The sequence below is a fragment of the Brachyhypopomus gauderio genome, unplaced genomic scaffold, assembly GCF_052324685.1.
Source record: "Brachyhypopomus gauderio isolate BG-103 unplaced genomic scaffold, BGAUD_0.2 sc118, whole genome shotgun sequence".
In the NCBI taxonomy this organism is placed as follows: domain Eukaryota; kingdom Metazoa; phylum Chordata; class Actinopteri; order Gymnotiformes; family Hypopomidae; genus Brachyhypopomus; species Brachyhypopomus gauderio.
In genome coordinates this window covers 136,987-163,592 of record NW_027506939.1, presented here as the reverse complement: position 1 = coordinate 163,592, position 26,606 = coordinate 136,987, and the positions used below count along the sequence as shown (strand labels likewise).

Genomic DNA, 26,606 nt, shown 5'->3' with positions numbered 1-26,606 from the left:
TGAGAAGAGGTCGCTTGGATACGCGATATTGTATGTTGTACTCAAAACGAGTGACATATCTTGTGTATGTTTAATAAAGAAGTGTTTTGCTAACTATCCGCTACTACTGCAGTATGTGAATAGCATGTTTTGTTAGTAAATCGCGAAATCGCGTCTAACGATGGCTGTCAATATGAATTAGCTTTAGCACGATTAGCAGCTGCTGTGCTTAAAAGTGTTTTTTTCTCTAAAGAACCAGTTATTTCTACATGGAGAAAGCAAGCATCTAAAGTGTATATATATATATATATATATATATATATATATATATATATATATATATATATATATATATATATATACACACACACACATTATATCGTAGCCGTAATTGCAGGTCATAACTGCTTGCTTTGTCGAATTTAACAGTTAAATAGCTATAGATGTATAAAGAATGAATAAGTAAGTAAGTAAGTAAGTAATCTTTATTTATATAGCACTTTTCTAGAGCAGCTCACAAAGTGCTTTACAGACAAGAAGATCAATAAAAAAACAAAATAAAAATGTAATAAAAGTAATCAAAACACAGGCGAATCAATGTAGCAGCTGTCAAAATAAATATTCATATTCTGCAAAAAGCAAGAGAGTAAAAGTGAGTCTTTAAACGTTTCTTAAAAACATGAACTGATGTTGACAGTCTGATGTCAGTAGGGAGATCATTCCATAATCATTCCATAATCTGGGAGCATAAGCTGCTGAATAAGACTGCCTCAATCTTTACTGTTAAATTGAAAATCTTCACAATAACGAAGATTTTGAAGCCCTGCACCATTATTTTAGTTAAAAAGAGGCTGAATAAATAGATAACTTGAGTTTTGTGTTTCTGTGGTAACAATGAAAATGTCTTTCCCCTAGGAGATTATATCAGTACATTGTATATCAGTATATTGTTTCTCCATTGAAAAAATCCAGGATAATAGAAGTTACACTTACGTATGATTTGGCAATTTCCTTTATGAGCTCAAAACAGCAATTTCCAATCTGAAAAAGAAAAAAAAATGTGCAAACAAAGTACAAAAATATATATATAGACTGTTGTAAACGTTCAGTTGAGTCTACTCACGGTGGACTCCATGTCTTGGGACAAGCCTAAGGTCAGAAAGTCTCCCCTTGTCAAACAGGTTTTTCCAACCCTGACTATGAGCTTATTTGCTGGCCTTTCAGTGTCCAGGACATAGGACAGCTGGACACAAAAACATGTATTAGTTCATGTTTGCAACCTCTGTTTCGGTTATTAACAAGATAAAGTTAAATTTACCCATACCAGTTTCTCTTGACTTGGGTGATTTCCCAGTGTCCAGGCTTTTATGTTGCCAAATTTTGTGAGTGCTTCACACTGCAATCCACACTGGACATTTTCTGATGGTGCAGCAACATAATTAATCACAATGTTCATAAGAACACATTAAAAATATAAAAAGAAAACTAATTCAGCAAAAAAATACTATTGCATACCCATGTCAGACGAAGACCAAAAAGAGCTTTCCTGCAGCAAATCAGTGGAGCAATGACCAATAGATGACAGAAAGGTCTCATCTGTCAAGAGACAAAAATATAGATATAGTAGCACTTTATATCACATGCTGACACATTTCTTTCCACTGTATAATATAAACAATTTTGTACTCACTCAACACAGCTTGTTCTACTTCATTCAGGACAATGTTGTTCATGTGGTGGACTTTAAGGCCTTTTTGCAGTTGCTGCTCCAAAAGTTGCTTGTTTGTACCAGTGTTTCGATGGTGAATTATGTTCCTCATCATAAAAATGTGTGTTGATGGTGCCTTGTTGTTTAGAAAATAGTTGTTTCTCTTCATGACTCCAAAAAGCTGCTCAACCACCTGACTGTTTAGCCATCCCTGCAGTTCTGGTACGAAGTTAATCCTTCTCAGTATATCCCGTTGATCCTTGGTGTTGGTTTCATGAAATTTATCATACAGAGCAAAATGGCAGGAGGATCCAGTTGTAGGATGGCTTTCAGGGTTTGGATTCACTTTCTTTTCAAGTAACCATGACAGGGATACTTCGAGTTTTCCTTTTTGAGCTGTTGTGATATTCTCAGGGGTACATTCTGCCAGTCTCCCTTCGTTTGGCTGAAAGGGCATTATATCAGGAAACCGCAAGTTGGTGTGAGTGGTGAGACCACGGGCAAAGTCATACACTGATATATTAGGAAGGTGCTTCCATGACATGAGAAGATCAGCAAAGTCCCGAGGAAACTGCCCTCAAATTGAATTTTAGGCTGTATACAATGCCATGGGGGCATGCAATAACAGCCCAGCCACCTATAAAAATATAACAAAAATAATGACAACATATTATAATTTTTTTATATATCCCTCTATAAATAAATAAATAAATAAAACAGTTACCAGAGGCACCCCAAATTTTCTGGAAGACTTTGTCATAGGTGTGTCTATTTTTCATTTCATGACGGAGTCTCAAAATAAGGTCTTGATCCTTTCGTATCAACCTTGCATGCTTTACACAGCTTTCGGACAATGCCAACCTTTAACAAATGAAACGTTAATCCAAAATTAAGTACATTATGTATTTTGACATTGTTGCACACTTAAAAATAAAATTTAAAAAATGGAAAAATACCTTCTGTTTTCTCAATTCATCCACAAGCCTCTCCTCAGTTACCATAACCAATTCACTTTCTGCTGTGGATTTGGCAGAGGACAGTTTCTGGTATTCAGTGTTCAGTACTTTGTCAGACTTCCTTGTATGTCTTCCAATCCATGGAGCTCATCTATCAACACTAGGATGGACGGCTAGCAGATTTTTTGCACGGCCTACAAAAAAAGATTTGTTTTAGCACGGAGAACACATTTAAAACAAACAAGTAAAAGTGAAAATGCATTAAATGTCATTACTTTGTACAAAACCACGTGCAATCATTTCCAAACTAACTGAGTCCCAGAACTCTTCAATGTCGTGCTCTCCTTTAAACTGCTCAGGAGGATCCTTGATGTCACTTACTGCAACAAGAAAAAATATTACACAAGCTTGTTTTATTCATCTACATATTATTTTGTGTTCCAAGGTAACACTTCTTCTGTGCAAGTGGCATATCAGATAATGTGTAAGAGAACCAAATGAAGATTTAATTTTACCGGCCATGCTGAATACTCCTTTTTTGTGGAGGTCCATGATCATAACAGGTGGATAATAGCCACAGTTGATACATGAATATACATAATCATGGCTCGTCATGGCCTCAAACTGGCAGTATGCATGAAGAATGGTGTCCCTTGAAGGAAACTTTACTTCACGTAATCCTTCCAATGAATTTATGGCCCGTGAAACAGAAACATGATTCTAAAACAAGAAAGATGGCAGTGAAGTGCACATAAAATATAAATTAAAAGACACAAATACATCTCTCAGATTAAAAAGAAATACGACATGAACCTGCAAATTGTGTTGAAGGTAGATGCACAGCTCTAAAGTTAGAACAGTATGGTCATTAAAATTGTGCAGTCCTGCCTGCCACTCCTGATATCGGTATACCATGTGACACTGAGGGCATGTCCTAAAAAAGGTTGACACATCTAAAGAAGAATATGAAAAAAAAGAGAAATCATGATTAATTGACTCATCTGCATTTAAATAATTATTTAGATGTAAAACTTCACCTACTCTCAACGATTCCACCAAGGCCCACTATTCTGGCATGATCTGTAATCACTGTGGGTTTCTCCAAACAGGGATGTCCTGTGCAAAATATACATCTTGTTTCCACTGGAATTAGCTCTGTGGGATACTCAGACAGTGGTTTTGATCTCAAAAGTTCAGCTGGAAGGTGTGCTGGAATTTTCTTCTCTTTGTAAATGTACTGCACAACATGTTCCAAGTTGGTCTTGATTAGTGGATAGACTGATCCTGATGTTTCATGAGGGGAAGCTGCACTTGTACTCTTGAATAAGTCTTTTTTTGTTCGAAACAAATGCCATTTCCCAATGCTTTTGTGGATACATGAAACTCTTGGCTTGGCACATGGACAATGCCAAGTGTTAGTGTCTGTGTTATAGGTCACCATGACTCTGCCGAAACGACTGTAATGTTTTCTTTGTGGTTCACAAATAGATAGACAAATGTTTGTTGCAGATCCTCTACATTGTACTTTTACAGAAAAAGGAACATGAGCTTTTAGTGCTGCTTTTTGCCTATTCAGACATGAAATCTTCCTGGATTCACCAAATATCTTACATTGCACCATTTCTTCAAGAACATCTGCTTGAAGGACATCTTCAGCTGCAGTGTCAGTGCAGTACTCCAGTGAACGTATACGTTCACAATCACTAAATGTCAATCCACTTCTCCATGCCAAAAGTTGAAACTGCTTGCACACTTCTAATTCACATTCAACATTCTGCATTTTCCCCCATGTTTTCTTCTGTGCATGTATAGGCACTGAAAATTCATGTCTGGCTCTTTGGACTGCAGATATGCCATTAGTGGCATCGATGCAAACACTGTAAAGATGTGAGACCTTAGTAATGTCTTTTTTAGAGTCCCCATGGATTCTAGAAATGTGTGCAGGCAATTTTTTATGAAGCAGTTCTAAAGAGCAAAAAGGACACTGTACTTTTGGTGGCCTTTGTGCACTTAAGCTGGGCGACTCTGGAAAAGTGCTATTTTGTGCCAAATGTAGAGGTGGATGGGATTGATCTGATCTTGGTTCCAACAGTGGAGGAGGAGCGGAAACATGATGTGGTACAGTAGCTGGTGCTGGCATCTGTTTTACTGAAGATGGTGCCTCAGTCTTCATATAAAGATGAGTAGCAGAACGTGTCTTGCAGCAGGACTTAAGGTGAACAATCATACTCTCCCTTCTTATGATTGTCTTTGAACACTGTGGGCAGTGGAAATGCCCTTGGGGTCTGCAATCCAAATTGCATTTGCATATTTTGTATCCTACAAAAACAAGATAGAGATTAGCAAACACAGTGACAGATTATGTAATATCTGTGTAAATGAACATGGGAATGAGGTACCTTCGAAATCCAATGCATTTTTTATATGCACTTCAATGTGTCTTAACTAGTGGCGTTAACGGCGGTCGTTAATTTGATACTCTTATCGGGCGATATAAAAATTATCGCCGTTAATCTATTCTTAAAGTTGGGTTGGGAACTGGGTCAAAATGGGTAAGCAAACTATGATGACTTTCAACTTGATAGTTGAAACACAAAATCGCCAGGTTTGCTTCATGGAAAATTCATTTTTAGGAACGTAAAGCGTTACCGGAGCAGAGCTCGGAGGGGTCGTTTTCTGCAAGGTCCTAGCGCTAGATTCGTCGCTATTTAAATATTTCTTTTTAACCGTTAAAACTGCAGAGGACCAAAACTGACTTTTGAAAATTACGTCCGTGAGGTTAAATGTACTAAATGTTGGCTTACATTTCAAATATCATGTTTAGCTGAATAAACATGTTATTTAATGTACAGTATGTAGGCTTACAAATTCATGTTTAACTGAATAAACCGTTGAACATGAGTAGCCTACATTTTATTGAGCATGTTTTTTTTTCTTCAAGTATCAAAGTAGAACAGCTTCCTCAAGCAGTCATTGATGCATTTTGGAAACAGGAGATGAGCCCCTGGTCTAATGCACCCTCTGTATTAAGAAACCCTATCTCAAAAACGGACTTTTAGTAATTACTTGGGTAGCATGCATATGAGCCACTTTAATATAGATTAATCTAGATTAATTTCAAGATTTCAGTGAGATTAATCTAGATTAAAAAAATTAATCTATGCCCACCCCTAGTCTTAATGTCCTAGAGAGCCTAGAAGGTTTGAACATTCTGGTCGGACATAGAGGACAATTGTCACGTAGGGCTACACCCCCCCCCCCCCCCCCCCCCTCCTCCTAGCTGTCACTCCAATGTCTGTTCCTCGTGTTTTCTGTTATTCCGTGCCCCTAACCCCGCCTTGCTTGTTTGTTGCCCCGGTCTCTGTCTGTTCACCACGCCCGTGTCTTGATCCTTGTCAGCTGTGTCTTGTTAAGTCCTGTGTAAGTCCCTGTGTCTCCCATGTCTGTATCGGTCTTTTTGTTCAAACCTGTGCCTTGTCTATCCTGCTGTTCGTAAGTTTGCGCTTTTGTGTTATCCGTCTCCCGTGTGTTTTGCCTGTTCTCCCTTAGTTAGTTTGCCTTGTTGTTTCCCGTGCCCGTTGTCATGTCAGTGTATATTTCATGTATGGACTGCCTTCCCGATATGACCTGCGCCCGGTATTTCGACTCTGTCAATGGAATTTCCTTTAATAAATCTCGCTCTCCTCAGTGTTTGTGTCCGCCTCCCTGTTCTGCCCAGCGCAGATTATTACATAAAGACTGATCTTACAAGGACACAGCGAGGGAGCGAGACTCTGGTGAGTTTAATCGCTGCGATGAGATGTTGGCTGGTTCGGTCCAGTTCAACTCTCCGATATCGCAGCGCGAACGAACCAGAGACAGAAATTCTCCTGGCACTGTGGGAACACGGAAGTCTCGACGCGCACCAACGAAAGCTCAGTCACTTTCGGTTTCGACTGGCTTTCGCGTCGAGACTCCTGTTGAGCGCTACGTGTCTGCCCGGCTTGGTGATCACTATAGGGAGGAGAAACCTGTAGCACAAGTCGCGGGCAGACGGATTGAGTGCACTGACAAGCGTTTGCTTAACCCTCGGTTGGCTCTCACTGGCTTCTGCGAGCTCCCGACGTCTCGGAGGAGGCGGAGCCATCGCAGAGAGAGCCACCGAGGGGCTTGTGTGTCTGTGTACTCTTCCAGGCTCACCCAGGACCCTGAGGAAGGGGACCTACCGCCGCTGATCCCGCCAGCTACTCCTCACGACACCCCCAAGTATTTTTTGGGGTGGGAGTACTGGCCACGTCGGCATGGCGGTCACGCCCCCCAAGCACGTCGGTATGGCGGTCACCCCCCCCGAGGACGTTGGCTTGGTGGACACGCCCCCCGAGGACGTCGGCTTGGCGGCTCCGCCCCCCGAGGACGTCGGCTTGGCGGCTCCGCCCCCCGAGGACGTCGGCTTGGCGGCTCCGCCCCCCGAGGACGTCGGCTTGGCGGACACGCCCCCTGAGCGCATCTCCTCACCTCAGCGACCAGTTCCCGCTGCCCGTCGGCAGACCCCGCCAGTTCCTGTCCTCGCGACCCAGGAGGGGTCGTCCACGCCGGTTCCTGTCCCCGCTGCCCGTCGGCAGACCACGCCGGTTCCTGTTCCCGCTGCCCGCCAGCGGACCCTGCCTGTTCCCGCTGCCCGCCAGCGGACCCTGCCTGTTCCCGCTGCCCGCCAGCGGACCCTGCCTGTTCCCGCTGCCCGCCAGCGGACCCCGCCTGTTCCCGCTGCCCGCCAGCGGACCCCGCCTGTTCCCGCTGCCCGCCAGCGGACCCCGCCTGTTCCCGCTGCCCGCCAGCGGTCCCCTCCTGTTCCCCCAGAGACTGTGCTGCCCTCTATTGGGCACGGACTTGGTGCCTCTTATGTTTCCTTGCCCGTGTTCCCCTTGCTCCCATGTCCTGTCCCTGGTTTTGTGTTGGTTCCCGTCCCCGTGGTTGTGTCCATCAAGGTCTGTGTTCCTGTTCCTGTGTCTGTTTCCTGTGGTGTCATCTCTGTCCCTGTCCCCATGTCTGTTCCCCAAGTCGTGACCCACTTCGTTCCTGTCCCGGTCTCCGTCGTCCAAGCCGTGTTTGCCTCAGTGTTTACCTCTGCCCTGTCCCCGCTCCAGTGTCTGTCCCCAGTCCTGTCCTGTCCTGCTCCCGTGCCTCGTCCTGGCCCTGTCCAGTTTCATTGTGTCCCCTGTCCTGCTATACCCCAGCCCAGCTCTTGGCCAGTCTCCACGTCTTCTGTCTTTGTCCCTGCCATGCCCGAGGTCCCGTGTCCTGTCCCTCTGGTCTGTCCTGTGTCTGCTGTCCCTTGCTGTGTACCGTAGTTCCCTGTCCTGTCCTGGTCAGTGTCCCTATCCTGTCTGCCCTTGCGTGCCCCGGAGTGGCACGCTTTGAGGGGGGGTACTGTCACGTAGGGCTACCCCCCCTCTCCTAGCTGTCACTCCAATGTCTGTTCCTCGTGTTTTCTGTTATTCCGTGCCCCTAACCCCGCCTTGCTTGTTTGTTGCCCCGGTCTCTGTCTGTTCACCACGCCCGTGTCTTGATCCTTGTCAGCTGTGTCTTGTTAAGTCCTGTGTATATTAGTCCCTGTGTCTCCCATGTCTGTATCGGTCTTTTTGTTCAAACCTGTGCCTTGTCTATCCTGCTGTTCGTAAGTTTGCGCTTTTGTGTTATCCGTCTCCCGTGTGTTTTGCCTGTTCTCCCTTAGTTAGTCTGCCTTGTTGTTTCCGGTGCCCGTTGTCATGCTAGTGTATATTTCATGTATGGACTGCCTTCCCGATATGACCTGCGCCCGGTATTTCGACTCTGTCAATGGAATTTCCTTTAATAAATCTCGCTCTCCTCAGCGTTTGTGTCCGCCTCCCTGTTCTGCCCAGCGCAGATCGTTACAACAATGAACATAACGGCAGCAACTCTGGCATGTCTCCAGCACTGGCAGGGATCCTGCCTTGAAAATCGATTTGTGCATCTATATAAAACAACAAGACAAAAACCATATAAACCAAATAAATAAATACATTTCTATTAACTTTACAACTGTTTATCACTGTTCTCATTTCTTATTTGCTGTCAAATCTGAAGGTTGCTTTTTATTAAAGAATTTCTGTAAACAGTACATTTATTAATTTATTTATTAAATTGATGTTTCAAACATCTCAAACCACTTTAAAATGTATAGCTTACAGTATTTAAATCTGCAATGTTTAAGGTGCAGTTCAACAGTAATAAATATGACAAATGGTGCTAAAGTAATGTCTTTAACTATGCATATTCCTGCTGAAAAATGCAGCTAAAGACTCCTGGTAGCTAGTAGATGGTCTACAATGGTCAAATCTGGCTGTTTAACTTGGTCATGTCCATTATTATGGAGGACCAAAAATGACATAAGTATAAATAAATAAATGCAGAATTGTGGAAATATATGAATAAAATTATATACAGATACACCAATAAATAAAAAAAAGCCAAAACACAGAATAAATAAATAAATATTAAGGGTGTTAATTGTTTGAAATAAAATACACACTGGCTATACTGGTTCACCTCTGACCACATGACCGCAGTATCTATTTAGGACAAAACGAGTTCTCAATGAACTAAGTTGATGAGGTATATATCATCATAATACCCTTGTGGTATAAAAAACTTTGTGCTCACACCGTCTACCCTTCTAACTACAAAGGTAGGTTCCTCGCCATTCTTCTCGTGCAGATTGAACCACGTGTTAGGATATTGCACCTCTGTGAGAGCTACCTCCCACTCACCAGACAACTCTATAGGTTTTAAGAAATGCGTCCCGTAGCACGAAATTCTGTTATCGGGATGTATGTCTTTCGAAGCGTTGCTTGGGAGAGTAACGAAGAATCCGCTTTCCTCCATGATTACGGAGTTATAATTTTATGCAAAAGTACAACGCCTCCTTATATATGTAAAACAATCTTATTCTGGTCCGGCGCTACATTGATAAACACTGTTAGCTTAGCCGGCTACATAGTTTCACAACGTAGTAAACAAAAAAGCCAACCTTATCTAAATTGTCGTGATTTTCCCACCCTGCATTAAGGCAATCTATGTTATTTATTTCCATAGTTACGCCTGTTATTTAGCTAACGTTCTTGATCTTGTATAACTTACCGTGACTCCACAGAAGAAAGCAAACTCTCGTGCGAAGCGTCCGAGCCGAGATTCTTTCTGTAAGCAGCGCACACCTATGCTTACGTATACACGCATACGTAGTGTGAACGTCATTTACGTCCCCACACGTGAGGTGAGTCCCAGATTGCTGCGAGCCTCCCACTGGAGGTCTGCAGCCAGACGCTATTGCTTCTGGCACAAATTCAGCGTTTCTTTAAATACAAATCCACACACACTGGAGCTTTTACTTTTCATTGTGGCATGTTTTCATCACATCAGTGTTTAAATCAATCTCGTGATCATTACATTTAAAGGAGACATTTATGTCTGAAATACCGTACGGTGAAAAGCAATACCTCTGTGCCGTGATTACATTTTGAGCTGTATTATATGCAATTCTGGCACAAATTCAGCGTTTTGGTTTTGAATGCAAATTCGTGTGTATTGTTTTTCAATAAAGAGATAAAGTGCATTGAAATGTAATGTAATAGTGCTTTTGCATTTCATTTTGGCACGTATTCTACATGTTTGTATGGAAAAGCAATGCATTTTGTGGATTGCATTTCCATTTTTGCCTAGTACTGATTACTTTTCCAATTGGCACTAAATCCTCTCCATATCTATGATTCAATGAGTTACTAGTTCGCTCTGGTGCCAACCACTGGCGATCGATCAATCGCGATATAATAATTAATTTGTGTCCAACAATTTACACTCGCCGCCGCCCCGCCCCCCCCAACCCTGATAATAATAATTTTAATAATAATTTTAATAATTTTACTTCGCCTCGCTCATATTTGCTTGCCTTCGCCTCCCTCATAGGAATGAATTGCGAAATCCGCTTCGCTTGGCCAAATTTGCGTGTATGTGTCCCCGGTGTTAACGTTTGATGTGGGAGTCTCCAGTGTTAAACTGGCGCTTAGCATCTCCACAGATTGCAATTTGGGTACTAGCACACTGCTTTGGATAAAAGCATCTATTAAATGTAGTGTATTTAAATGTGATATAATTAACCGGGGTATATACAGGGTTCCCACGGGTCCTTGAAATCCTTCAAAGTTTGTGAATCTGAAAAAATAAGTTCAAGGCCCTGGAAAGTTTTTGAAAACAGTCATAAAAGACAGCCGTCCTTGAAGGTCCTTGAATATTTTAGGGGGTTTGAAATTTCACATGGATGAAGACCGCAATCAAGGAATAATAGGGCACAGTTGGTAAGGAAGTCAATATTTAGAAAAGATTGCTATGAAAAACATTGTCATGATGTTTTAAATTTCTCATCCTTTTGTTGAAAAATATGATCTGATGTGATAGTTGTTATAAAGATTTTAAGAAAGTCTGCAAAGTGATTAATTTAGCATTGATTAAATTAATCAAAAATGTCATTTTATATTCCGAGTTGACTGTTTCGATGCCTGTGTTAAAAGTGAATGACTGTAACTTACTTGACTTCAAGTGTAATAACAAGATTATCACTGATGGTATGAGACAAAAGATATAATAGATATTCTTTCAAGAAACATCCTAATACAAATTAGAAAACCACAATGGCTTGTCAAATGGCCCATATTTTCTAAAGTAAAAGAGACTCATTTCAAAATAATAAATAAGATATATCCTGTAGCCATGTTTCTTGAAAGAAGATTCATGAAAAGGCACATGGATTCATGTGCCTTTTGTAAGTCAGAAGATGAATTCCAGGAGCATTTGTTTTTTCATGTCAATATTCACAAAGTTTTTGCATGGACACTAGAAACTGGATTAATCTCAAACTTAACATTCTTTCTTTTGATACCATTTTACTTTATGCAGAAAACTTAAGTTCAGATTTTTGATGCCATAAATGTAGTCGTACTTTTAGCAAAATACCACATTCACTAAGAGGAGTGGTTAAAAGCATTCTTTTCTCTTTATGAATGAATTAAATTCATATTACTCTTCATTAAGTAGATTTAAAAACTTGTGTAGCCGCTTTACATGAATGTCACCTTCTCACAGGTGCATTGTTAAATTGCAAGTCATGTTGAGTGTGAGTGTTTTCGTTGAATCAGCGCTTAATGTCATGCACAGAAAGTTTCAAGATGCCTGTCTTGAAATGACATTCAGTCTTTTGAATTTGCATTGTATTAACATTGTTTTTTGATAACATATTCAGGGATAACAGTAGGTAAATTCTGCCAGGTGAGGTCCTTGAATTTGAGGAAGTTGGTCCTGGAAAGTCATTTAAAGGTCCTTGAATTTTATGTTAACCAAGGTGTGGGAACCCTGTATATAAACCACCCTGTTGGTAGTACTCATCTAATGGCGAATTTACCTCGATGTGTTTTTTCAAGTTTGACGGCGAGTTCATAAATGACAGCGATGTGTTCTTCGGAATGCAGAGGAGGAATACGAATCATTTTTCTTTTCGAGGAATTCAAACAATTGGGCTATATAAGGCCAGGGGTGTTAGGGACAGCCATTTGTTGCAGCCATGTCAGATTCTCAGCCATTTAGCGTACAAATCTTAATCTCTTACTGAGCGCTGATTGGTTATAGTCTGTGACATGGTACACTTTGACCTTTCGGTATTTTATTAAGCGTTGATTTAAAAATGAAAAAGGAACAAGATGTTTCTAGGTTGTACGCACTACAAAGATCTAATTTCGTGAAAACAGCAGCTTGTTGGAGTGCCTCAAAAGCCGTGGCCATAAGGGGTAGCGGATGACGGTCTTTCGCGGTCACCTTGTTCAGTCCGCAATAATCAATGCACGGCCTTAACCCCCCGTCTTTTTTCCCCACAAAAAAGAAGCCTGCACTGGCAGGTGACGTAGAGGGCCGAATAAAACTTGCAGCGAGCGCCTCTCTTATATAGTCCTCCATAGCTCTGCGTTCCGGGGCGGCCAGTGAAAAGAGACGGCCCCTAGGTGGGCTAGCCCCGGGTAGCAGTTCTATAGCTATGTCATAAGCCCTGTGAGGAGGGAGGAAGCTGGCTTTTTGCTTGCTAAACACTTCACTGAGGTCATGGTATTCTGTGGGGACCTGAGACAGGTTCACAGGATCTGGGAGGTGGTCGTTAGTAGAGCCAAGGGGTTTCTTCAGGCATGACCGTTTCCCAATTCTTAATACTGCAGGAGAGCCAGTCAACCTCCGGGTTATGACGTTGCAACCAGGGAAACCCTAGGATAAGACGCATATGAGGGGCACTAATGACGTAAAAAGTAATATGTTCGGTATGCCCTCCTACGTTCATCTCTATCGGTATTGTCTGTCGGGCTATTCCTCTGGAACTCAAGGCACGTCCGTCAACGGCGGCAACAGCGAGAGGCCTGTCGAGGTCAACTAAAGGTATCCCCAACTCTTTCACAAGGGAGACATCAATGAAACTGGCAGCTGCGCCTGAATCAATGAAGGCCAACATGAGTTTCTTCTCCGACCCTCACCAGGACAGAGAAACATGGAAGTATAGTCTATTTCCAGGAGAACTTGAAACAGAACCCGCCAGAGCCCCCTACTAGCGGGGTAGCCCCTTTTATCTGTAGTATAGGGCACCCGGTGCGTTGGTGACCCTTTCCACCACAGTACAGACACCTGCCCTCGTGGAGGCGCGCCTGTCTTTCCTGTTGAGACAGGAGTGAATGTCCTAACTGCACAGGTTGTGGATCAGTGTTAGCTACATGCAAGTCAGAGGCATGCATGACTTCAACCATAGGTGTCATGTCACAATGCTGTAACCTTTTAGCACATCTACGTTCCCGACACCGGTTATCAAGGCGCACGGTGAGTGCTAGCGTGTCGAGATCAGCAGGGGGATCATGGAGTGTCAACTCGTCCTTAAGTTCCTCAGACAACCCTTCCTGGTAAATGGACATGAGAGCTTCCGGACTCCATCCACTCTCTGAGGCCAGCTTCCTGAACTCGAGTGAGTAATCTGCCACAGACAGTTTACCCTGTCGTAATCGCAACAGATGAGGACCTATAACTCCCCCTGATAAACGGGTGATAAAACGCACTCCTCATTGCATTGGAAAAATGCTCATATGTGGAACATGCCTCGGTCTGTATTTCCCATATGGGTGTGGCCCAGGCTAATGCCTTGTCAGAGAGTAAAGCTATCACATAGGCTATTTTGGCGCGTTCAGTAGGGAAGCGTGAGGGTTGCTGTTCGAATGCTAAAGTGCATTGCAATAAAAAACCCCTACATCCATCGGATCCCCCGAGTAGCGAGCTGGGGGTGGTAACAACAGTTCGGAGTGAACCGCGGCAGCAGGTGCTTCAACTGGGTTTATAGGAGGTGAATTACTCAGCTTCTGTAACGTTGCAGCCACCTTATTTAAATGCTCCATGATCTGTCGGAGCGCTTGATCATGGTTGTCTAGCATTAGCCCTTGGTTGGTGACTGCAGCTTTCAGTGTGCAGAAAACATGCACACAGGCAAACATAAAAACAAAACTTAAAGGACGTGGAATAAACTCAACGCGTGAAAATGAAACTAAAAGGACGCGGAAAACTCGACGCGTAAAAATAAACAAAACCGTGAACACACGGGAGAGGAAATAACAAAGACAACGGAAAGAACGCGGAATAACTTCAATGCGTGACAAAGGAACTAAGGACACCAGGGGAAGACTGGAAGCAGGCGAACGCCGCAACAAAACAAAACCCTTCCCCAAAATAAGAGTAGGAGTAACCGATAGGAAGAGAGATAGCTGGAGGAAAACTTGAGATGGGCCAGTAAGCGGCGCAGGAGATAGAGACTCGAATAAGTATAGGTAAGTGAGAGATTAAGGTGGCGAGACACCTTACAACGAAAAGCAAAACCAGAGAAAGCAGAGAAGGGCTGACAACGTACCGGCATGATCAAAACGTTTCCGGATCATTGCTGATTGCGCCGATTCAGTCTAGGACTGACTCGGGTGCCTCTTGTGGAGGTAGAAGGCGTGGCATTCGAGCCAGCCCTGACAGAATAGACATAGGCCTACTATCATTTTCGGATTATTTTTTAATGAACGTTATCATTTTTCAGCACAATCCATTACTTACATCAATAACATTATTAAGCGTCACATTTCAAATATTACACATCACGGATCAGCCCTAAATTCTCTCCAGATTGTTATACATCGCTCTTTGTTTTTTTGCTAGTGGAAGTTTTCTTTATAGTGTAGGAGATGCGGAATCTGTCAGCAAAGCTACTGTATATCGGTCTGTCCGAAAAGTACGTCTGGCATTAAAATGACTAGTGCCCAGTTTTGTGGTGTTTCCTGGGCATAAGCCAGTTATGGACATCAAAGAGGAATTCCACAGCATCGTTGGTTTGTCTTTAATTCACACGGACAATAAAGAAATTAAGCAAAGGAGAAGCAATATATAACGAACTTCATTCCATTTACATTTTTAAGGATTTCTTAGAGTGACTGGCTGCATTGATGGAACCTACATATGCTACCTATTACAGCACCACATGAAGGCGATTACATAAACAGAATATCCATCCATAGCATTAATGTACAGGTACTAACCTTTATAATCCTTAATGAATAACGTACTTATCTTTAATGGTAACAAAAATAACGTAGCTATTGTAACTGACCGTTCCCATCAAGATCATATGTGATGCTTTCCACCTCATCACAAATGTTGAAGCCAGATGGCCAGGATCCGTGTATGATTCCACACTATACAACAAATCTGAACAGGGTAGGCCTGTGGTAGTTTTGCTAGTTGTTCACATGCAGTGTAATAGTTAAATCATTGCAAACCCTAGTTGCGATATAGGACACTATGACAGCCTCCTTCATGGAGACAGAGGGTATCCCTGCCTGTCCTATATCTTATGACTCCCTATTCAGGTCCTGCACCATGGACCACAGTCCCGCTACAATCAGGCCCACAGCAAAACCAGGGCAAGAATTGAAATGACCCTAGGAATCCTCGAGGCCAGGTTCCAGTGCCTAAAGAGGTTCAGAGTTACCCCTGATAGGGCGTGCCACATAATAATGGCATATGTGGTATTACACAACATTGCAACCATCCAGGAAGAGTGACTGCCTACCATCTCTGACATGCCCACAGATGAGGAACCTTACATGTGTAAGCTTTCTATTTGTTATAATGTAGTTAAAAAGATTTATTAGTTCTAAGATATATATAATTTAATTTAGGTTCTAGTAGTACAAACAAATAATGTTTCGTTTTCATGTAAATAATCTGTTCTGCTTTGTGATTGGTTGAAGGAGTCACATGGTCTGTGTTGAGAGGGAGTGCATGGGAAAAACGAAAGTAGAGAGAAACGGGAGAGCCGGGTAGCCTGTAGCAAATAAACAGCACTCCATATTTGAAATCCGTCTCCATCCAGTTTTCTTTTCTAGCCAAGAGTGATCTAACCACCTTTCACGGAAGCCAACACTTACACATGCATGTGGGTGACAACAGAAATGGTGGAGTTGTCAGAGACTCCATCTTCAATCACTGCTTTCCACATTAAATCATGCACCACCACCCACCCCACCCCACCATCCACCAGGGGCGGACTGGCATACATTGCTACCGGGGATTTCCCCGGTGGGCCGCCGGTGGTTTAACTCGGCCCGTGGAGGAGCCATTGCCGCGCACTGCGGCCCGTAGTCACGCTGCTGTTTAACGGTGTTATTACCTCCCCCGCTCCAGTCAGACTAACCTGCTCAGCGCGGCCGCGGACTGATCCAGTAAACACATGAACGAGTTGGACCGGGCCGCAGACTGGGCCAGCTGATGCGGACTGACGGTATGCAGCGGAGATCAGAAAAAAAAAACAACTTGTCCCAGAAAATCCGGGCCGCCCTACGAAAACATACAGCAGTTTAAATTGTAGATAATATGTTATTTTAAATGTACTGCTGTCGCCTCTGCAACGTCTAAGGCACCATGTACAAATTACCTCTACACGGTTAACACGGACGCAAGTGGCGGTCTTAAAGGTTCCAGAGCACCTTTTTTTTTTTTTTTTTAAGCTATTGAAATTCTTAGATTAAAACTAACCACCACAAATAGGTAAGAGGAAGAAATACCCACGTTAGAGTTGTAGGTTGTTCTTTAGGATGCACTTTGCGTAAAACAACTTGTTTGGTGGTCTTATGATGGACTATTTAAAAGCCACTATGTGGCTTTGTAATCATATTATTGCTGGAATTAATATTGTCCATATGACAATAAACGCGGTCATATACACTACGTGCCATGTATAGATTCATATACAGTATATATATATACACACACACACACATTTATTTATTTATTTATTTATTTATTTATTAGTGGGCCAGTCTGTCAGGAACTCCCGGGCCACTTTTTCTCCCCAGTCCGCCCCTGCCATCCACCCTGTAACATTTTAATATACATTACAGTCAAATTCACTGTAATGTTTCATTATTTCATTTTTCCTGTAAATATATTTTAGAATATATTTTAAGAATAAGATATAGTTATGTACAACCATACCACTTTGTACTATATTCTTATACTTCATTTTTATCTGATGCCATGTGTGTTTCACACCACTCAGATTAGACCTGGAATTAGTAAGTGTTCAATTAAAAAAATATTTAAAAACTCAATACAGTATTATAAATGTGGAGAATATAATATAATCACACCCTTCTGCTAAATATAAAAATATCATTTTCACTCACTTATTAACTCTGTTGGCAATTTTTTTGACATGCTGACTGCCTTTCTCTAGCAGCTACCGCAGTATTACATTTACGTATAATAATATCTAAATATTCTGCATACGCAGTCATTAATACTTCAAGCTACAGTGGTGTGAAATACGATGCTCGGCTGATTTTCGCGTTTAAGTCCATGATAAATCCTATTTATCTGCGTTCCATTAAGAATGCCTTATATAGTTACGCGTGAACGCGCTTCTGTCTGGGTCAACCTACATTTACATTTACATTTATGACATTTAGCAGACGCTCATCCAGAGCGACTTACAAAAGCGACTTACAAAAGCGACTTACAAAAAAACCTACTCAGAGTTGAGCGACCCTGATTACTTTAACTCCGATCAACCGTTTTGGAACCAAAAACTCTGAGTATGTTCAGGGTTAAGTTTAGAGTTTGTTAAACCCGCTTTCTGGAATACCCCCAGGTTAGCTTCAGAGCGTAAGTTGCTATAGCAACTGCCACCGCTATCTGGAACAGAAAACTCTGGGTTTTAGTGAACTCAGAGTTAACATACCCTGAGCTAGACACTTAAACCGCTTTCTGGAATACCTCCATGGTTCCCTTGCTTTGCGCCACTTCGCGTTTGTTTTCCAAACAAATCAGTCTTTTGCCGCTCTGACGTTCTCGCTGGTTTCACTGCAGCCGGAGCCGGTGTTACACCGAATTCTGCGACCGTCGAATTTTGTGACCGCAGAGGGCGCTATTTCGCAGTTTCAGTTCACAGGCACGAGCGCTTTACGAATGCTGCGTAAGCTACGCCGACGCGCTTTCTTTTCTCGTTTTGCTGCTGTCCACGAACCAAAATATGAGAGATGCGTGTATTTACATTTTATGTCGTCTGTTAACAAGAATGTTTCATTACAACATTTTTACACGTGACGACAGGAGTAAAGTCAGCCAATACATACGCCTGACAATAGCAAACTTTTCATAAGTAAGTTATGTAAGCTGCTGTCATTTGGACCTCATTCCGAATGGTAATTATACACTTCTGAATAAAATGTTTAAATATAGTCTACTAAAACGTTTTTGCTATCACTGCTTTCTGCTATTGTGGAGTCACAGTGGGTGATGTGTTTCCATGGTAGATGTGACAGATGTACCTTGGTATGGGGTCACCAGTTCTTAATATGTGACCCCACTGAATTTCCACCTATAATCATTTTGAAAACAGCCATGTCTTTCCTGGTGACCTACCATCCCGTCACCTTATTAGACAGAAAAAAAAAATTATGAATGGAATGGACAAGTGCACTTTGGAATAGGGGTCACCGATTCTGATGGCTGCTGTCTAAATATGTGACTGCTGTCCATCCCCATACAAACTAGTTAAAACCCAACCAAATGTTTTCAGGTGACTTACCATCCCTACACCTGTTAGCCAAAGAAAAACATTCATGAATGGAGTGGACAGACTGACCGTGGCATAGGGGTCACCCATTCTGACAGCTGCCAACTGGATCTGTGACTTTAATGTATCTTCAAAAATATTAAAAGATCGTTTTAAAAACGTTTTAGTAGACTATATTTAAACATTTTATTCAGAAGTGTATAATTACCATTCGGAATGAGGTCCAAATGACAGCAGCTTACATAACTTACTTATGAAAAGTTTGCTATTGTCAGGCGTATCTATTGGCTGACTTTACTCCAGTCGTCACGTGTAAAAATGTTGTAATGAAACATTCTTGTTAACAGACGACATAAAATGTAAATACACGCATCTCTCATATTTTGGCTCGTGGACAGCAGCAAAACGAGAAAAGAAAGCGCGTCGGCGTAGCTTACGCAGCATTCGTAAAGCGCTCGTGCCTGTGAACTGAAACTAACTGAAACTGCGAAATAGCGCCCTCGTAAATGTCGAATTGCCCATAACTTTCCTTTTAATTCGTTGCTGCCAACTGGGGTGGCAGCAGGGGTGGCAAGGCTTTCTTTTAGGGTGGCATTTTCACCCTATGCCACCCCGGTAGATCCGCCCCTGCTCCTAATGATAATAAGCAACTCCTGCTTCATTATTACCTGGTTGACCGACTTGACTACAATACATTACAAGATCGACTTGGAGAAAGCCTGTGCTAAGCTGTTGTAAGGTGAACTGCTGAGAAAGCCAAGTAAATAATGCATTACATACTGGGGTACTCAAATAGAAATTATGACGGGCCACATCTTATTTTTTCAATCACTGACGGGGCCGGTTACGGGGGGGGGGGGGGGGGGGGGGGGTGGGTTATAGCGAACGTGAACCGACGGGGAGGGGGGGGGGGTCGTTTGTTGTTGCCATAAAGGCAAAGCCCCGGCATCGTCTTGAGATCGCGGTGCGCGATTTCAAAATAAGAGCGGATAGCGCGATTGAAAAAAAAGATTCCTAAAAAAAAAACACTTTTCAAATCAGCTCGTGGGCCATAAATAGATAGCCACCAGGCCCGCGGGCCGCTACTTGAGTATGGGGGTACTAAATGCAGTGTAGAAGCACGGACGTAGTTTTGGGGGGGGACGGGGGGGACATGTCCCCCCCACTTTTTCAAAAGCCGGTTTTGGTCCCCCCCAGTTTTTACAGTTAAAACCAAATATTTAAGTAGCGACGAAGTCATGTCCCCCCCACTTTTTAACGGTTAAAAAAACAATATCCAAATAGCGACAAATCTAGCACTAGGATCATGCAGCTCCGAGCTCCCCCCCCCCCCGCTCAACAATTTTTGTTCACAGCGCTCAACAATTTTCATTCAACCACCCCCCCCCCTCCCCCCGCTCAACAGTTCGCCACCCCAGGTTGTGTCCCCCCCACTTATGAAATCAAAACTACGTCCATGTGTAGAAGGACCACTCAATTCCTGTCTCACCTACTTCAGATGACATCATTCAAGTACATTACATGCGTACTGCACACTAATCGAAGTGAAATGAAGTGATCATTAAGGGATTAAAGTGGGATAAGGGATCAAATGTCTAACGTCTACCTGTATCTCAGAAACTAAAGAAATGACCATCTGTTGATGCACACTGCCATCTAGTGGCGTTCTATTGTAGTACAGCGTCTGTGTGAAGAAATGATCAATCACACGCCCAACCACAAGCGCGCACGCACGCACTTTGCGCATCAAAGTCTTTGATTTCCAGTAAATTAGAAAATCCAACGCTGCAGACAACGGGCAAATTTCGAGGTAATGTTGGATTTTTTAAAATTAAAAACCACATGATGAGTGATATAAGCAAAAAATAAAGAAAAAAATAGAAATCAAATTATGGTAAAAGTGACGAACGTTAAAGAGAATTAATCGTAACCATTGATATCCCAACATCATACCAACTCAGGAGGACCAAGGAATTATTGATATCACGTTGACATCACAACACTGTCCAGAACAGCTGTGCGACCTTTAATGTTTACCATGTCCCGCTGAAAAAAAAGTTAGGTCAGACCTGTTTAATCTGGGCATGTGTGAGGTGTCCTGTCAGCGGCTCGTGTCCTCGAGCAACCACTGTTATTTACGCGCGAGACCATAATGAGTTAATCTCGAGGTAACTTAAAATTCGGCTTTAGTTCACTATTTTGCTTCAGTTTGTTCACGGTCGTGACTGCATGCCTCGCAAGGTCATTACAGTTTTATAACACGAACAACATTACAATATTATATATAGGGAACAATTATGCTTTGGTCACTAGATGGAAGCAGCGAGTTTGCTTTTTAGTTCAAGGGACATGCTAAATGCACAGACTAAACATGCAGAATTCGCCCGAACTGTGTTACTTCTGTTGATTTCCTTTCGTAATAGCACAGTGTTATGCAGGGGTGTAGCAGCAAATTCTGGGCCCTGTACACTCTCAATGTCAGTGGGCCCCTATAAATGCCAATAAACGAGGCACATGAGCAAAGTGGGCCCCTCTCCCTACTCGGGCCCTGGGTAGTCAGGTCCACTTTTCCCCCCACTACCACGCCCATGGTGTTATGTACTCATACCTTTGTAAAGGACGTCGCCTATGTAAACAGTCATGATTAGTATAAACTAGTAGAAACTAGTTTTATTCTATTTGCAGTGGGTTTTTTTAAGAAAGCGATTGGCTGACAGATGTGGAAAAACTTTATGAGCACAAATCGTTTCTGGGAATGGAATGTTCTAGTGAAGCTTTCCTGTAGAAAAAGGAAATAAAAAATCAAGCAGTTAAGGTGATTCAACAAACATAACAAATACAAATCCCCCTTTACATAAATGACAGACGGGGCAACTAAAATATTGAACCATCATTTCATTAGTCACATTTAATATTACAAAAGCAATCAAAATTGGCCCGGGTAAAAAAGAACGATTTCACACTGACTAAAATGACCAGGCTAACTTCACGCACCTGACTAACCTATCAATCCGACATCACATTACATTGCTTTGGAAGTTATAGCTGCTCGTCAGCGCGAGCGCAGTGAGGAGCGCGCGGCATCGCATCATACGCAGGAGGCGTTACGGGGGCGTGGCCCTGCATATCAGCCCCGCTGGTTCATATGTCTGTCCTACAAGCTCCATTGAGAATTGCTCTTTCGCTAGCGCGGCGGCTAAGTTGATATTGACGAATGCAAAAAAGGCTGTAGGTTTGTTGTTTTCCTCCCGTAGTGATACATTTGAACAGTAAAAGAAGGATTCGCGAGGTTGTGGCACGGGTAACGATACAGCGCGCGCCGTGTGGAAAACAGAAGACCGCTCATCCAGACGACGAAAAGTAACTAAAGCTCAGGCGGCCACAGGTAGCTAACTCAGCTGAGAACATCAAAGTACAGGTCATGCAGGTATCTCCGGACGAGGAACGAGCTGCGATCCAGTGCTCTTAGCTCTCCGCCAACCGATCACTTTGCGTCCGCCGACCATGTCCCGAAGAAAACAGAGCAAGCCCCGCCAGATCAAACGTAAGCGCAAAGTTTAAATTAATATCCTCCGCTGATTCATTGGCATTTAACACCATGTCAAAACCAGGAAACTAGTTAATAGTAATATGTTTCGGGGACTTTATGCAATTGTGTTCAATCTGTTGTGGGATAAAGCGATACCTTGTCGCACGAGTATTTCTTGGAAACTGCCAAGTGTTTGAGACACCAGCGCTCCTCCAGCCGCGTGCGTAACGAGCGCAGTTAACTTATTCTAACATGCTCGTTGATACTACACGCTTATATTTTTAAAACGAGACATATTAACAAAACTCGGCCAGTGGCGCTGCACGTGCTGTAAACAAGTTATAAATCGCGTAATCAATGTACTAACAATTACAGTGAATATCAACATTGTTTTGAAAACATGACCAACGAGTCTTGTGATTTAGTTCTCACTCTAACCAACGCTGACGGACATCATTTTGAAAAATACGTTCAACTAATTCAACTAAGTGATTTTTTTCAAGAGGGTTTTATTGGGTGTACACAATAAAACATATTTCGCCTGCTCTTTTTTAAACGTTCCGTTGCCAACTGAAGTATAACCGTTGTTTCCTGTTTAATTCTGTTGTGGAAACGTCACTGTTCTCTGAAAAAGATGATGTGAGTTCAGATAAACAGCGATCCGATCTCAGTCGAGATAAGGATTAAAATTGGATCTTTTTATTTGTTTTCTGTCTGTAGCTGCAGCAAGGCTGGCGATGCATTTTCCCCCGGCTTTTCACTTCGCCTTCCAGAGATCGGGCGTCAGATAGCGCGCGCAGCTGATCTCTCTGGCTGATAGCGGATTACAATTGGATCTTTTTTCATCTACCCTTTTAACTCTTTAATGTTCAGGCGCCGCTCGAATCAGACTTCTTTATACGTCCTTCCAGTTGATTGGCTTGTGGTTGACAAGTTCTTCCTGTTTGCACATGTGCAAAGGTTTATCGGAATTCTCAGATCGTGCAGTTGATACAATTATGCTATAAAAATAAAATATAGTACAACAGCACCACCCTGTCTGTCGTTCTCTCGCTCTCTCCCTCTACTTCTCCCCCCCTCTCTCTGTTGCTCTCCCTCTCTCAAAAGAATCAGCAGTGCTGAAAAGTCGTTTTGCTCTGGTGCCAGGCACTGTTTCGGTTCTCCATCCAGAAGAGATGCTTTGAAGTGATAAACACAGTAGCAATATCTTGGAGGTTGAGTTTGAAAGGGCTGCTCAAAAATAAATATTAATGTGAGTCAAAAGCAGAAAGCGACTCTTGAAAAGGAAAGAAAACTGGCCTGATAAGGCAGTGTTCGTTCGTAGCACCGAGCGTAAAGGCGGTAGCACGATTTGTTTAAGCTACCGCAACACTGCATCGCTGGGCAGTCATGCCAGGACCCTGAAGTGGTGGTGTTAATTGACATGTTCATGTCTTATTTACTGTAGGGCTCCTTTATGCGATCTGTGTTGTTTCATGCAGTGACTTTATCTGTGTTTGCTGTGCTATCTGAACACCCATTGTAGGTAAGGCGTGGAAAAAACTCTTGTGGTCAGTGCTCGCCAATAGAAAAATGCTTATAAACTTTACAAAATACCTTCATGACATAAGTGAGATAGAGACTGGAAGATGACTAGGTAATGCAGCTGTTGTCATAAGCTGTTGTTATAGTTGCTGTTATAAGCTGTTGTTATAAGCCTGATTTTACGTTCACTCACAGATAAACAGAAGTGAGTGACATGTCCATGAGAGAACCTTTCTTTATTTAAACTATCCACACCTCACTCCAGAGGTGCAGTTCTTCCACAGAGGTCACAGGCAGGTGTCACGAAGGGAGGTCTGAGGCAGTCTGACTCTATATATATCTGACTCTATATTCCCTCTATATAACAGAGGGAGGTCTGAGGCAGTCTGACTCTATATATATCTGACTATATATTCCCTCTATATAACAGAGGGAGGTCTAAGGCAGTCTGACTCTATATATATCTGACTATATTCCCTCTATATAACAGAGGGAGGTCTGAGGCAGTCTGACTCTATATATATCTGACTCTATATTCCCTCTATATAATGGAGGGAGGTCTGAGGCAGTCTGACTCTATATATATCTGACTCTATATTCCCTCTGTATAATGGAGGGAGGTCCGAGGCAGTCTTGACTTCAGCACACCCGTCCCCTCTATATAACGGTCAGTCAAATCCTCGTGTCTCCTGAATCCCACAACAGACGGAGAGCAGAAGACCAATCCCATGATGCCTCTCTACCCTTTAGTGAATGATTACATCATGGCCTTTTTTTCCTCAGAAAGACAATCAGCAAAACAAACAGTCATTAATAATGTGTGATTGCTCTGTTTGGCAACACCTCTTTGTGAGGGTGTGGGGTGGCATGGGGGGGGGGGGGGTATTACCATCCAGGCCTCAAACTAAAGTATCTGGTATCATGGAAGCCAGTGTTCAGAGGAAATATGTGTATGCGCCTTTTGTGCGTCATTCTCCCAGCAGTGAAGATTGCTCTGATAGATAACACACCCCTCCCTAGATGGGGCGATAAGCATGTGGCCCAACAGGCCTGGATTCCTGGCCTTGTATTTGGTGGTTGAGATGGGAGACCAGATAGTCAAGGCGGCGATCTCCACGACGATAGCGTGAGACCGATGGAAGCGATTGCAGGGGACGGAATTGGCATTATAATTGCATTTGGCTGCTGCATTCTCGTCTTTGTCGTGTTTGTGTTGTTGTTTGGGACTGGCTGGTTTTATCTTTAGATAAGTTAAAGAGAGAGAGAGAGAGAGAGAGAGAGAGAGAGAGAGGAGCAGATAAGAGCAAAATAGGATGGCAGAAAAGATAAGACTTGGTGGGAGAGGCAGGAATACAGAAATGGCGGATGGATGTATTCTGGGTTTTAAAAGCTTCTCCCCCAGTGTGATTGTAAGGGCAGATAAGGCAGCTGAGCTGATGGGTGTGGAGATAAGGGTGAAGAGATGGTAGAAGATTGCAGCAACTCTGCACTGGCTGACATCACTGTACCAGGCTTCGAGGTCAACATCCATAATGCATGACCTCCTGCTGTTTGACGTCAGAGGCTGATGTGCGTTTGAGTTAGTAGTGACCGGCTGATCCACAGACGGTGCCCACTTGTTTGAGTAGCCAGCACACGGTCGCCTTTCGAGTTGGCTCTTTTGAAAGTGTGGACGTGCGATTATATCTGCAGTTCCTGTTATTGCTGAAACTCTTCTCTGCTGCTTTTCTGTTGTCAGGTTCAGCTTTGTGGGGTCACTTGACATGAGGGTTAATCTAATATCCTGCCAAAAACATCATGTTAAATAAAGTGAGATCTTTCACACTGAAAACACACACACACGCACACACACATATACAGTGACTACGAACATGCGCACTCATTAATACACGCACACAAAAACACGCACACATACACTCAGAGCGTAGCTCCTTGGTGGTTTTTGTGTGTGTCTCTGTGTGTATGTTTGTGTGTGTGTGTGTGTGTGTCCTTGTGTGTGTGGGGGAGTTTTCTGCTTTGTTCTGCTTTTAGCTCGATGTGAACTTTTGATAAGGCCCGGGGGCTGATCTTTGGTGCAGATAGAGATTGCCAAGAGTGATAAGAGTTGTTATCAGGCCGGCGCAGGCAGGAGCTAGGACTGTGCAGCAATAACAAAGCCATACAGGGAAGCAGCAGGCTCTGGACCCAGCAATCAGTTCCAGCCTTAATGTGATTAATGTTGTTGTATAATTAGATGATAGGTGTGAATACATCTCTCCTTCCTTCCCTTTGCCTTGCTTGTTCCCTCCTTGTTCCCGCCCCTGTGTTTTTCTCCTAACAACCATAAGAGTCGACTAATTTAATTAAAACTAATTCCACATATTACTCACTGTAGATCCTGTATAAGATACCATTGAGATGTGGCGGAGTTTTATTTGATTATCTCTGGAGAGCTTTTTTTTTTTTTTTTGGACAGTAAAAGAAAAATATTCCGCTCTTAGCCACGTATAGAAATTAAAAAGGAAATTAGACCATGATGTCAGCAGTGTGAATCTGATGTTGATTCGCCGAAGTTATTAAATCCTGACGGATTGGTTTTTGTTTGTCTTTTTATGTCAATGAAAGCTGAAAGTTGTTATGCCGTTGGCTACACTCTCAGAATGAGCAGCGTCTGAAAGCACGATTAAGAACAAATGATTGATTTCTTAATGTACATTGGTGATGAGACGTATGAGTGTGGGTCACAGGAAGCTAGGA

General features: G+C 42.8%; 1 protein-coding gene and 1 pseudogene across 2 annotated transcripts in view; one reads left to right on the top strand and one right to left on the bottom strand.

Annotated features, from left to right (window-relative positions):
- Nucleotides 1-524: 524 nt before the first annotated feature.
- Nucleotides 525-16,651, bottom strand: LOC143497981 (uncharacterized; annotated as a pseudogene). Its single transcript, XR_013125934.1, has 13 exons — nucleotides 16,436-16,651; nucleotides 3,685-4,962; nucleotides 3,457-3,596; nucleotides 3,159-3,363; nucleotides 2,919-3,023; nucleotides 2,644-2,837; nucleotides 2,412-2,548; nucleotides 1,670-2,324; nucleotides 1,495-1,575; nucleotides 1,304-1,398; nucleotides 1,103-1,222; nucleotides 973-1,020; nucleotides 525-608 (listed from the first exon to the last, which is right to left on the bottom strand). The product of XR_013125934.1 is annotated as an uncharacterized LOC143497981 (transcript).
- A 5,284-nt stretch (nucleotides 16,652-21,935) lies between these two features.
- Nucleotides 21,936-26,606, top strand: part of zfpm1 (zinc finger protein, FOG family member 1) — a 69,458-nt gene continuing 64,787 nt past the window's right edge. The window contains exon 1 of the mRNA XM_076993626.1: nucleotides 21,936-22,361. Within this exon, the coding sequence (XP_076849741.1) occupies nucleotides 22,322-22,361 (40 nt within the window). The 5' untranslated portion in view covers nucleotides 21,936-22,321. The remainder of the gene's footprint in view (nucleotides 22,362-26,606) is intronic.